This window comes from Zingiber officinale, chromosome 6A, assembly GCF_018446385.1.
Source record: "Zingiber officinale cultivar Zhangliang chromosome 6A, Zo_v1.1, whole genome shotgun sequence".
Taxonomy (NCBI): Eukaryota; Viridiplantae; Streptophyta; class Magnoliopsida; order Zingiberales; family Zingiberaceae; genus Zingiber; species Zingiber officinale.
In genome coordinates, this window is record NC_055997.1 from 134839694 (window position 1) to 134853962 (window position 14269).

At 33.3% G+C, this 14269-nt stretch overlaps 1 protein-coding gene across 1 annotated transcript in view; it reads left to right on the plus strand.

Annotated features, from left to right (window-relative positions):
- LOC121995374 (phosphatidylserine decarboxylase proenzyme 1, mitochondrial-like) overlaps positions 1-12098 on the plus strand; it is a 28550-nt gene extending 16452 nt beyond the window's left edge. The window contains exons 6-9 of the mRNA XM_042549127.1: positions 271-380; positions 478-722; positions 10588-10715; positions 11926-12098. Coding sequence (XP_042405061.1) covers positions 271-380; positions 478-722; positions 10588-10715; positions 11926-12098 — 656 coding nt within the window. The remainder of the gene's footprint in view (positions 1-270; positions 381-477; positions 723-10587; positions 10716-11925) is intronic.
- Positions 12099-14269: the final 2171 nt, after the last annotated feature.

Consider the following 14269-nt stretch of genomic DNA (forward strand, 5'->3'; position numbering starts at 1 on the left):
TGTAGGAGGGAAGTTCCCCAAATCCTTAAATCTCTTAAACATGCCCAATACGTCCTGAAGCCTGAACTACACAAATGGGACTATATCTATTTCTTTGTCTAGGGAATGCTTAATATTCTAGGTTGATGGATTGTCTATATTTTTAATTGACTAAGAGTTAATTAATTTGAAACTGTCTTTGGTATTACCTTTCATGGGTTTCAATTTTCAAAATTTAAATGGCATAAGAAAATTTTCAAAGTTGTGATTGAACTATTGTTGTTCTAATAGATTTGGATGAAGCATCTTTGCCGTTGGAAAAATATGCTTCTCTTCAGGATTTTTTTGTTCGCTCACTGAAAGAAGGTACACGACCTATTGATCCAGACCCGAAATCTATGGTAACTGGTAACTAGCAATTTTGGTTTTGTTTTTGGCATTATTAACTTCTTTTTGAATATAACTTTCATATGTTATTCAATTGATTTGATTAAATAGGTTAGTCCTGTGGATGGTAAAGTATTGCGCCTTGGAGAGCTCAAAGGAACAGGTTGTATGATTGAACAAGTCAAAGGTTTCTCATATTCTGCTGTTTCACTTCTTGGTGCTAATTCAACCATTCATGAAGCTGCAAATGAGGATGGAAATAAGAAATATCCTCTGCAGATAAGTGAAGATTCAAGCAAGAAATCTTGGTGGCATGTATCATTTGCTTCTCCAAAAGTGCGCAATCCTGTGACAAGGTACTTTCTTGTAGTTTTTATTTGATTTCCTCCACTTTACTTGGTATAAAGCTTTATTCATAATGTCAATTGTAAATATTTACTATGCCAACAAATTCATAGCCCATTGCAAACAAAATTGTTTCATCAAAGATGTAATCTTCCACAATGTTTTCAAAATTGGGTAGAAGGTCACTGGCTTATTAAATTAAATTATAGAAAGGTGCAATCTCAACATTGGAAACTTCTCAAAAGGTGACCTTTGACAATTGGGGAAGATTACTAGATCTGCATGGAACTTAAGTTCATAGATCCTCAATGTTCAATTCATGATGCAGATATAGGTAAGAGTTTGACCATCATATGTTTCTTCATGGTTAGCCATCTTCTCCTGGTGCAATAGTCCTTTTCAAAATAGTGATTACTTGGGAAAAAGAAAATACAGATATAAGACCTGGACATATGCTCCTTGACAGAAAAAAAACAATTTTGTGAGATAAGAGGACAAATATCCTGATGTGCCTTTTTTGAAAGGTTCTTTGAGGAGGCAAATTCATTACTGTTCACTGAATTAGTGATATAACCATCAGAATGTTATATGGGGTTCAATAAAGGAATAATGTCCATGGTAGCCTTGGAATCCATGGCTAAAAATAGTGTATGGTGCTTGGAGTGCACAAGGTTGGTGATGCTTTCTGCTCATGTAACGCTGATAGCCATGTTCTCTGCAACACATGGCATAGGTGGACAACAAAAATGACAGTCATGCTAAGTGAAAAAGGGATAGAAACATTGGAAAGAATGAGAATTTGGAAAAAGGGGTAAAATAATCCTGTCTGTTTTAAGGTGTCTATTCTCCCTCTTCAATTTTCAAATAAGTAACATTTTTGAGAATTTCTGTATTTTGTAATTTCTATCTCTCCACTTTATCTATCCTTCTACTTGTACTTCTCAATTACACAAGGTCTTAAAGGAAAATAAATGAAATCCATAAATTGATGTTCGATGTTTGCAATATGTGAAGATGAATCTAGCTATACTATATGACATAAACTTAAAAATAGGAATACTTGCTAGAATAATTGGGGAAATATTATTAGGTTAGTTATGCTAACTAATCTTGATTTATTATTAATTAATATAAAATGATAAATAGGTTTCTAGATGGTATTATTTTTAGGTCTCTAGGTCTATAATACCGCCTTTTAAGTTGGTTTAGGTATATTGTGGAAATCTAATTTGCTATATATATATATATATATATGAGCATGCCCTATCTTAATCATCAACTACAACAACAACCAATCTTTTATTCTAGTAAGTGGGATAGGCTATTTGGATCCTCTTATGCTATTGAGCTCAATCCAATTATATCTTCATCTATATTTAAATGAAATTTATCCATTTTTTTCTTATTATTAATCAATTCTTCTTTGATCCCTTTCTCAATTAATGTGCGTATTTGTCATGATCTCACATCGCCTAATTGGGGCATTTATTGGTCGTCCTAACTCGGTTGTCAATTGATTTAGCTAAATGTGCTCACGTGTTGCTAGGGTTATACTCTACCTTTATCCTTGAACTGGCTACAATAGCCTAATTGTTGCTCTTCCATAAAATTATATTGCCTCTCAAATGAATGAAATATCTTGATATGGATTGTCCATCTAAGGGAGAACCTACCACCACATTAGTGTATCCCATCTTTTGTAGGTGATCTCAATCATGAAATAAATCTTTCAAGGGATTTTAAGCACCATAGAATTAGCTATCTCCTAATGGTTGTGACGTTGATTCTAAACTATTCATGGTAACCATAAATAAAATCAAGTTTTGTAATTGTAAGGTTTAGTTCTCATATTTTTAATGGAAATGACTCCCCTTGTCATAGTACCAATTCGACATTCGTATCAATAGGAGTATTAACTAGTTTGATTGCCTTATACTAAGCTCCTTAAGCATTGACCATATACTTTTGTTAGGAGATGTGAATGAGACCTCTTGGGTGAGTAACTCTTATGCTAAAGGAATTGAGATTTGTTATACCTTTTGTTTGAAAATGTTGATGTACATGCTTCATTAGCTATGTGTTCCATATGGATTCATCACTGGTAATTTATGATGTCATTTACATAGATGATAATAAGGATAAAGTCTTCATGACTAAGAAATGAAGTGGCATATATAGTAATTTATGCTAAACACAGTTAAATTTCCCAAACCAAATCCTTAGAAATTGTTTCAACTTATGTATTCATTTCCAGGTCACTCTCTATGGAGCAACAAATCTCGAATGTTATCTTTATAAACCAGCTCTTTAAGATCACAAGATATTCATCACAATTTAAATTAGGGGGCTAGTGAAAGATAACTGTGATGCTAAGAAAAAGATGAACTGAAGTAACCTTATCCACTGAAAAGCATTAAAGATACTTCACACCATAAATTAAAATTATCCCATAATTAAGGTTTAAACTTTTGAGCCGTGTCGGAATTTCGGTCTTGGATCAAAATAATACGGTTTCGGTACTGTATCGTGTAGTGTCAATACGATTTTCGTATTTTTTTTAATTTTTTAATATAAGTGTATATTAATTAAAAATTAATTTTATTAATATTTGGGTGTAGAGGGTGTCGCGATCCCACAACGACCTCTGCAAGGTTATAGCACACACGTTAGCAACCACGAATTTTTTTTTCAAGGTACCATAAAATGAAGAGCAAGGTGTGAAGTAGAACATTTTTGAGTGTATTTGTGACAAGCAATGGGATGATCTAAATCAGAGGCAAGATTTGAGATGACAAAGGATGATGAGAGCGTGTGAAGAGTCTCACGGAACTACTGTATAATGCTCAAGTCATGGCCTTTGGCTATATATTCTTGTGGTGGTTTGTTGAAGGTGCAAGCTTATGGTGTCCATATAAATAAACACATTGTGTGATTTTGGAAAGAGTAATGATAGCCTTTCTTGGGATGAGAATAGCCAAGAAAGATAAACATGATTGATGGGGGATTACTTATTTGATCTTCTAGACATGTACAAGACAAGTACAACAAAGCATCCACGGGGATGAGAATATAAAACAAGATTATGAAAAGAACTTGCTCATGAAGATCACAATGCATTAAGCAATTTAACATAGCATGTAGTTGAAGGAAAAAACAGGTGGTTTAATTAAGTGACTACTGTGTGTAAAATAACCTACTCACTATTCAAGGATGTTCAAGATGGGTGGCATGTGTACTTTGAGAAAGTCCACAGTCGGAAAGGGATCAATATGCACTTAGCTTATCCAACAAGAGTTTGACATGTGTCTACGTTGTGATAATTAACTATTAAGACACCTACAAAAGTTGAATTTATTAGGAGGCATTGCCATATCACAATTTCATATTAGGTGGTTTTAACTTTGATTTAAAATTTCTTTCTGTGTTGGGCGAAACGGGCGAAATTTGCTATTCCACCTGTCGCCTACCAGCAACACTACGAGTCGCTGTGGGCTTGTGGAGACGGCTATTATCCCGCGGTAACCTTTGGAATCATGCGGCAACCTCCATGGGTCGCAGGGACACTTGTAGAGGAGTTAGGGCGCCCGGTGGTACTCGGGTCATGATAGGGATGCCCTTGGGTGCTCGAGGTTAATAATTTCAATCAACTCCTATGTATATAAAAAGGATAATTGCTTAATCAAACCCTAATAAAACTATCCAATTATTTATTTTAATTTTAAAAATATATAATAAATAAATAAATAAATTATTTACCATATTAGGCATCGTCATATTGTATTTTAAAAAATATTTTATTTTTTATTTTTTTATATTTTTTAAATATTTAGATTAATTTTTTTTGTTTTTAATTAATATATTTTATATTTAAAAAATATTGAAACCATATATGCGCAACACGATACGGTACCAAAACTGTATGTTTCAGTCATAAATTGAAACTCTGATATCGGTTGAGATTTTAAATTATGGTCTTAACTAAGTGACTAATGTGTGTAAAATTACCTATTATTCAAGGATGTCTAGGATAGTTGGCACGTGTACTTTGAGATGTGTCACAGTTGGAAAAGGATCAATATACATTTCTTATCCAATAAGAGCTTGATATGTGCCTATGTTGTGATTAATTGATAGTTAAGACACTTACAAAAGTTAAATTTATTAGGAAGGCATCGCTATATGACAATTCCCACTTTGTGGATACTTTGAGACATAAATGGGAAGTTTAGGATGCCTATTGAGGGACTTTATAAGATTTCAACAATAACAACCAAGCCTTATCCCACTAGGTGGGGTCAACCATATGAATCCTTTTATGCCATTGAGCTCTATCTCCTACTATATCATCATCTATACTTAAATAAATTTTATTTTGTTTTATTGTTGCTAACAAAGTCTTTTTTGGTCTTGTTTGATATGCGTGTTTGTCATAGTTTTACATCGCCTAACTGGAGCATTTATTGGTCGCCTAAGTACATGTCCATACCATCTTAAATCTGTTTTTCAGAGTTTTCTTTCAATAAATGCAACTTTGACTTTCTCTCTAATACTTTCATTTCTTTTTTTGTCCATCCTCGTATGTTCATACATCCACCTTAACATTCTTATCTCTGCAACTCTTATCGTTTGCTCATGTGCTCTAGTCATAGCCTTACATTCAGCTCCATATAACATAGCAGGTTTAACTGCGGTTTTAAGAATTTTTCTTTAAGTTTTAGAGGTATTTTACGGTCACATTAAACACATTATAATATGTTTCATAACACAAGGCGACAAGAACTTTGGCACCTCGAACATCTCAAACCCGCCCCACCTCATCCAACTTGCAAACTTCTATCCACATTAATCTATTTAACCTCTAAAACTGCTCTACATTTTAGACCAACCCCCATCTCAAAACTATAAGTCAATCCATACCCTTTTACCTAGGGGAATTGCTCTTGCTTTAAAGAAACTCAACACACACCAACCAAACTCATAGTTTGACTGAACTTCACTAGACTCACTATTGAGCTCAATTGAACTCTAGGCAAGTTGCCAAATTAAACCATTAATCCCATTCAACCTTGTTGAAGTTCTCTAGGCTTGACTTTCCTTTAGACGACACAAATTGAGGGTCAAACTAGTGAGAAGAACGAGTAGAAGGATCAGCGAAGAATATAGGCCCAAAAGAATTGACCAAAAAGTATGTTAGAAGTACACAATGTTAATCACCGTGAAGAATGTTAGTAGGCGCACCAAATCTGCTTAAATCTAAACACATCAACAAATAAAGAAAAATATATAGTAAAATTAATACTCTTTTATTAAAAGAAATATTTGTCATTCAAGAATAATCACTAATGAAAGTTATAAACTTAAATCCAATAATGAAATTAACACTACTTGGACCCACATCAGAATCAACTAAAACAAAAGTTGTGCATCTCAACTAAAACAAAAGTTGTAGATGCACACTTATGGACACTATTAGAGAATGAAAAGTAGTAAGTTTTTAAACTTAAGAGGCTTAATAAACTAGGAATCATTTTTTTTAATTGGCACTAGGTATCCAGCCTATGCTGACTAATCCGAGGTGACCGACCCCTCTCCACAAGTTTCCCACCGACTACTATGGTAAATTGGGAAGCGCTCGTAACAAGTGGTCTATCAGCTCAGTGTTCTTAGGTCAACTGCCCATTAAGAGAAATTCATTAGTTAATTTACTAAGCCTGAGACTTGATCTTTAGATGCTTGGGAAACAGAGAAGGCTCCCGCCGCTGTACTATCGCCCCGAGGGGGGGGGGATCAAATGTTTTGAACTTTGAAGACTAGGATGATCAATATAATGTGGTGCCTCTAAAAGGTAATAGAATAAAGGCATATTTAACAGATATAGTTTGCAAAATTCATGCTCTACACTTATCAACTTTCTTGTCCTTGAATCTTGAATTAAAAAATGCTACTAAACAATTCAAGGGTTGAATGAGTTTAATAGTGGTTAATAAGTTTAATTATAATTTACATATATAAATATAGAATATAAAATAACAAAGATGAAAGGGAAACATTCTCAATGTCCTTGATCCATGAATAGACTCATTGTCTATTGTGATATTGGTTTCATGGTTTGAAATCTTGTACTGTATCAGACAAAACTATCGAAATGTATCATATTACCAAAACTTGATACCAAGATTCAAAATTTTTATGTGGTGCTATAGTTTTGGTCTTTGATCGGAAAGATACTGTTTCAGTATTGTGTTGACACTCCGATGCATGGTGTCGATAATTGAAGGAGGAAGGAGATGAAACAAAGGAAGGAGACATTGTTTGTGCTGAGTGATATTAAGTTTTAGTAATTTACTTGAATGATATGTTTTGACTGTTTTGCCCAGTATGGTATAAAATTTAAAATAATATGTCCTTTCTATGTTTTATCTCCTTAAACTTCAATCACCGAACAATATCGTTCTAGTCAAAGACCAAAACTTTGACACGACCAGAAATTTTGAACCTTAATTGGTTTGTTATATTGGTGGCTTAAGTGTAGACTGATGTTAGGAGAAATGTGCTTAGAGGTTCAAGAATCTAAAATTCGGAGTGTAGCAAATATCATTTACATTTGTAACTTTGTTTTATACCAAGAGCAACTTGACTTGCCTTGCCTTGACCACCAGATGATCCTCTTCAGTCTTATTGATATCTTTCTCCATTTCCATGGAATCCTCTAAATGACAATTAAATCTACAAAGAAAATGGATCGAGTGTAGGATTAGAGGATGGTGGGATTATGGTAGAATCTTTTAACATTTGTATGTAGTTTGATTGGTGTGGAAAAAAGATGATGACGATGACAACAATAACCAAGTCTTATCCCACTAGCTGGAAAAAAAAGTCATCCCGTGATTTGCCTTCATATAATCTGGGGATGAGCTATGAGGGGCACCTGAGATGAGTGTAATCACCTTTGCTACAATTAGGTGGAAAAAAGAGCTAACTAAAAATTAAGTCTTCAGTGGCTTTAACTCAAAATTAGTAGCATAAAAGAACAAAACATTGAAAAACTTGCCATAGCATTCCTGCATAATCCTAACATTTGAGGTGATCGAGAATGTCTCTAAAATCAATTGCAAAACCAAAATTAATGTGAGTTGTCATCTTGGTGTTTAACTGTCATAATTGGAAGAGATTACCAATCATGATGTAGGCATAGAGATATCAACCCTATGCAATTTTGAAGAGCTACCCAATAAGGGTGGAACATATGAGCTACCCAAATGTGAGTCTTAATTGGTTATAACAAGATGAATTGCATGAAGGAACATGATGGTGACTTGTCACAATGATCCAATCACATCATATGCCTAGAGTTGTCACCCCTATGTAAATTATGAGCACATGTCCAAGTCATAGTAAGAGAAGAAGAAATAGAGTATTCTTGAGGGTGAGATTATTGGACTCCCAAGGAGAGCAAGCAACTCAATAATAATCCACTCTTGATTGCTTCAACCCATGAGGTACAGTCCTTCATGACTCTTATACGATGTTGAGTAAGGTACCCCATGTAGTCCCCTTTACCTATTTTTTTACTCATTGATTAACCAACCATATGTCACACTACGGTTGCAATTCAAATTACCAAACCCCTTAACTAGTGTAGTATAGGGAATGGCCCAGATCATCTCTCAAGGAATGTAATATCAAATGATAATTTTACGATCAATCTGTTTATAAATGGGGGTTTGAGTTTTTTATGTTGTAAATGGGGATTTGTTGTTGAGTTGCTAAGGCTAATAAATGAAAAGCATCCTAATCTAATCTAACGTACTTGTAATTCAAATGGAGAACAAAGCTTAAAGCATTCAAATGAAACAACCATAGAATAAATTAAATGAATCAAAATGCATTGATTGTAATGAAAGCCATGTAAGAGGAATTTAACCAAACACGTTTCACTTCTCTGATTGGAGTGAATGATGCGGATCCAACTCAAGAATCCTAAGAGCTTGGTGGAATTGTCCGTGGAGTTAGGAATCCCAAAACTCGCAGATGAGATGGTTCTCTGATGAGGAAGCGAATCCTTCCCCGTCTCCTCCTCGTGAGGTGGCTGATGGTGGTGGAGATAAGATGGTTTCGCCGACGGTTAGATGAGGATGGAAATAATGATGAGAATCCCCTTTCATCTCTCCTTGGTCGATGGAGAAAGATGGTGTAGAGTTAGGAATCCGAAAGCTCCGGTGGATGAAGGGGAAGGTGATGGTGCCCTTTGATGAGGAAGGGAATCCCCGTCTCCTCGAGGTGTCGGTGATGATGGAGATGGCTGGAGGATGGAACATAGGAGATGACGATAGGAATCCCTTTTTGTCTCTCCTCCTCCCATGGATAGTGTGCCATGGAGTTAGGGAAGAAGCTCCTTTGACCTAATTTCAAGTGGTGGTTTTATATCTCCCAATGAACTGACTCCAAGTGAATCCAGCCACACGTGCCACGATAGTGTTAGGGGCACGGCCAGACCGTGTTGGCTATTGAGTGAGCTTCAGGTCACGTTGCAATGAGGGGCACAACCAGGCTGTGTTCCTAGCTATGGTGAGCTTCGGCTCTTTGTTTTGATTCCGGTTGATGCTTTCTTTTGATTCCCTACAAGATCACATTTATATTTTGAGAAATAATGCTATAAATGTCGAGAAAATGAAATGAAGCTCTAAATTAACTTTTGCACGTAAAATACAATATGAATCAACATTTAAACATACGAGAGGATTAAAAACATAAGTACGAGAGCAAAATAATACGACAAAATATTGGTAATCACTCATCCATGTAAAATTACATTATCTCTAGAATTATATGCTATTTACATTTTGGTACCTAGATTCATTTCAATACTATTCTATTCAAAAAAGAAAATACAACAACAAAATTTGCTGAAAGAAGATTGGGTAATTTGTATGAATACCCATTTAGTTTACATGTAGTTTCAAAATTTTATTCCATTACTTATTTAATCCAATTTACTACAAACTAGAGCACATATTATGTTATTTTAATGATATGGTTGCTACTAATGAACAAAATTTTTTAGACGATCTATTAACTTAGGCTATTATGGACTAAAGTGGAGTTTGTTTTCTTAATTGTTTATTTATTTATTTATTTATAATTTATCCAAGATATATGATATGGTTTAAAAATGATAAAAATAGAGAAAAAAAATCACCAAACGCAGAGTATTCTACCGATTAATATTAAATTATATGCTGCGAAAATCAAGAATATTATCCTGTTGAGTGTTGATCCCATGACTTTCCCAATGATGCTTATTGATTATCTTGATTGTAAACAAGATACAGAATTATAATTTAATAGAACACATTCACAGTTGCATACAAATTGCTAGTCTTTTGAAGCAGATTAAGGCAAATTATATTGTGTTGTTAAGTCAATATTCTAATTTTAAAATCTCTATTTATTTCATGATGTTCCTAGTTTTGAATACTAATTGTCTCATTCCAACTATCCTGTCAATATTAAAGTTTTCTTGACATGTTGATTGTAACATTAATCCCATGGTTGTGTAATAGTGTGATCTATGATTTCCTTTTTCCTTTGCCCAACTCTACTATTAGCTAATACCTCATTACTTTCTTCATTTCTTTTAAGAAAATTAACAATGAATTGGAGTTTAGACTAAAGTCATTTTGATGTTTAGTTGTCTAAAAAAAGTCTGCTGTTTAGTATTTCTATCGAAATCACTCTTGGTATATTATGAGTTTGCAATTATTTTCTCTGTTTGTGGATTAATACGACCATTAAATGTTGCTTGATCATTTTAATTTGGGGGTGCCTATTGGTTTAAATTTATCTAGTCAAACTGAATTGAATGCATCTTAGCAGCCCAAAGAAAGGCATCTACTATTGTGTGATATATTTGAATCCTGGAGACTATCATCGTGTCCACTCGCCAGTTGACTGGAAGATTCTTTCACGTCGTCATTTCTCAGGTATCTTAAAATTTGGTCATGGTTGTTTCATGCTTTCCTTTATATTTTTCATTTCCAAAGTTTAAAATTTCAAGTCTTTATGAGGTTCTGATCTCTAACTAGAATAATAAGGCTTAATATTGAATTGTGTTGATATGATTTCAATACTTATTTTAATTTCAAACCATGCCAATTAAAAAATCATCTCCATTAATACTAAAAGCAATACTCCAATTGTTGTAACTACATTACAAAAAACCTTGTGATAGTAGAATCCTTGTACCTTATTTCCACAAGGTTAACATGAATAAAAAAAATCTTAAATAGGCTATGTCTACCACTTAATTTTGAAGGAAAATAAGAAATTAAGACGAGTCCACAATGACAACAAGTACTAATATTACATTGTTATAAGATAACCTAATGAGGAAAATGTTCATTTGGTGGATACATAATTTTTTTTAATAATAAGGAAGTTTTAATATCGATTTGTGACTATTATATGTTTAATTATTTTAAGTTATTATCTGAATCTGACATATTAATATCAATATTGGCTAATCATAAATGATGATCTCCTAATGACCTTTAGAAGTGTGATATCAATACAAAGAATTAGCCGACGAGATAATTAATGAAAGCCATTTCTTCGAGAAGCATGTAATTCTTGACGATCCTTTTGTAGTGTCATGTAAATACAAAATGGATGCATGTATTTATTATTAATCATTAACAACACATATAAAGAATATTTTAATTTTGCTTGCTTATTTATCTTACAACTAAGTGATGATTATAATATGGAAATTAACCCCAAATCTCAAAAAAGATTGTAATTGGGATTTTCTCCAATGTTCTTCAAGTGGTCGCAAAAGAAATTAATCAACTTTGTTTGTGTGGGATCTTCTCTTTTTTCGTAGCTTCAAGAAGATAATTTATGCTCACTATAATATGTGTCTTTAATTAATAGTCGTAAGTGTTGAGGACAAGAATCTATTAATCAAGTAAGTGATCTTCTATAGCCATCTTAATTCTTTAATGAACAGATTGAAAAGTGCAAGTTAGAGGAGATATTGATGACGAAGAGCAGGTAAAGGGATTGGCAAAACAACATTCTCTACTAATTAGATAGGGAAAGGAAAAAATTTTACTTTTAACGGTAAGAGTCAATTGATGATTGGTTAAAATCCACTCAATGAAAGATTATGATGTAAGTGACAAATGGAATCACATATTGATGTATTTTGACAAGAAGTTCAAAATGATAATAGCAATGTGGACAGTAATGTGACTACTAATGGAGGTGATGATAGTGGAGATGCACCAGGTGATGGTGAAACTTATATTCCTTTGAATCCAACACTTAAGAGATCCACACGTGTGATAAATATTACACACATGCTACCTAAGATGGCGATTCTCTAGAACTACTAAGAGTCATGTTGATATACGGACCACACTTATGGTTATTGAGATATGAGGCAGAGTTTAGCCAAGTTTGATTATGATTAACATTTCATCATACTCAGACATTTTATTATAATTTGGATGCATCATATCAGATCCTGTTGCTATACCAATTTCAATTTTGGTGGTTTTAGTCCAAGCCCAATTTTCAATTGTGAATTAGAGGTGAATCGAGACATGCTAATGAACATGTGGAGAAATCAATATCAGATCATCTATTTAATTTGAATATTGAAAACTTTGAGGTTTATCTTACAAAGATGTTGTAAGAATCGATGCTTCTTTGTGATACACGATACTTCTTTTGGCATTAGCAAGGTGAAGTATCGTATACTTTACTACTCATCCTAATTAGTTAGGTAAGTTTTAATTTGATTTTGTGTTGAAAATTCTTTTAAAAGAAAAATATTTTCATCTACCAATCTCTAGTTGTTGAATGCTTGGAAACTTACATAAATCCAAGATAAAATTAAGTGTAACAGATAAATTGATTTTTTAAATAAAAAAACATATAATGTAAACTTTAGTTCATCTGAAATTATATACAAGAAATATATATATAAGCTAAAACCATCTTAGGAAATCTACTTCCATCTACATTTTTAAATAGATGGCACTTTCAAATATTCTTAAAATACAAAAATTATATTAAATTCCATAAATAATAAGAAGCTGAAACATCCAGATAAATGCAACATAAGCAATACTCATAAATTGTTAAAACATTAAACTTGTGGCAATTTGAATTCATTATTGTATATCTGAAGTTGACGAAGCCAAAGACCCATCTCCATGATCAATCTAGCTGCATCTCAAACTCGAAATAGAAGCAATAGAACAGTTCGAAGAAACTAAGTTATAGCCTCTATAATAGGGATCAATATGCACTTAGCTTATCAACGAGAGTTTGACATGTGTCTCGTTGTGATAATTAACTATTAAGACACCTACAAAAGTTGAATTTATTAGGAGGCATTGCCATATCACAATTTCATATTAGGTGGTTTTAACTTTGATTTAAAATTTCTTTACGTGTTGGACGAAACGGGCGAAATTTGCTATTCCACCTGTCGCCTACCGGCAACACTACGAGTAGCTGTGGGCTTGTGGAGACGGCTATTATCCCGCGGTAACCTTTGGAATCATCGGCAACCTCCATGGGTCGCAGGGACACTTGTAGAGGAGTTAGGGCGCCCGGTGGTACTCGGGTCGTGATAGGGATGCCCTTGGGTGCTCGAGGTTAATAATTTCAATCAACTCCTATGTATATAAAAAGGATAATTGCTTAATCAAACCCTAATAAAACTATCCAATTATTTATTTTAATTTTAAAAATATATAATAAATAAATAAATAAATTATTTACCATATTAGGCATCGTCATATTGTATTTTAAAAAATATTTTATTTTTTATTTTTTTATATTTTTTAAATATTTAGATTAATTTTTTTTGTTTTTAATTAATATATTTTATATTTAAAAAATATTGAAACCATATATGCGCAACACGATACGGTACCAAAACTGTATGTTTCAGTCATAAATTGAAACTCTGATATCGGTTGAGATTTTAAATTATGGTCTTAACTAAGTGACTAATGTGTGTAAAATTACCTATTATTCAAGGATGTCTAGGATAGTTGGCACGTGTACTTTGAGATGTGTCACAGTTGGAAAAGGATCAATATACATTTCTTATCCAATAAGAGCTTGATATGTGCCTATGTTGTGATTAATTGATAGTTAAGACACTTACAAAAGTTAAATTTATTAGGAAGGCATCGCTATATGACAATTCCCACTTTGTGGATACTTTGAGACATAAATGGGAAGTTTAGGATGCCTATTGAGGGACTTTATAAGATTTCAACAATAACAACCAAGCCTTATCCCACTAGGTGGGGTCAACCATATGAATCCTTTTATGCCATTGAGCTCTATCTCCTACTATATCATCATCTATACTTAAATAAATTTTATTTTGTTTTATTGTTGCTAACAAAGTCTTTTTTGGTCTTGTTTGATATGCGTGTTTGTCATAGTTTTACATCGCCTAACTGGAGCATTTATTGGTCGCCTAAGTACATGTCCATACCATCTTAAATCTGTTTTTCAGAGTTTTCTTTCA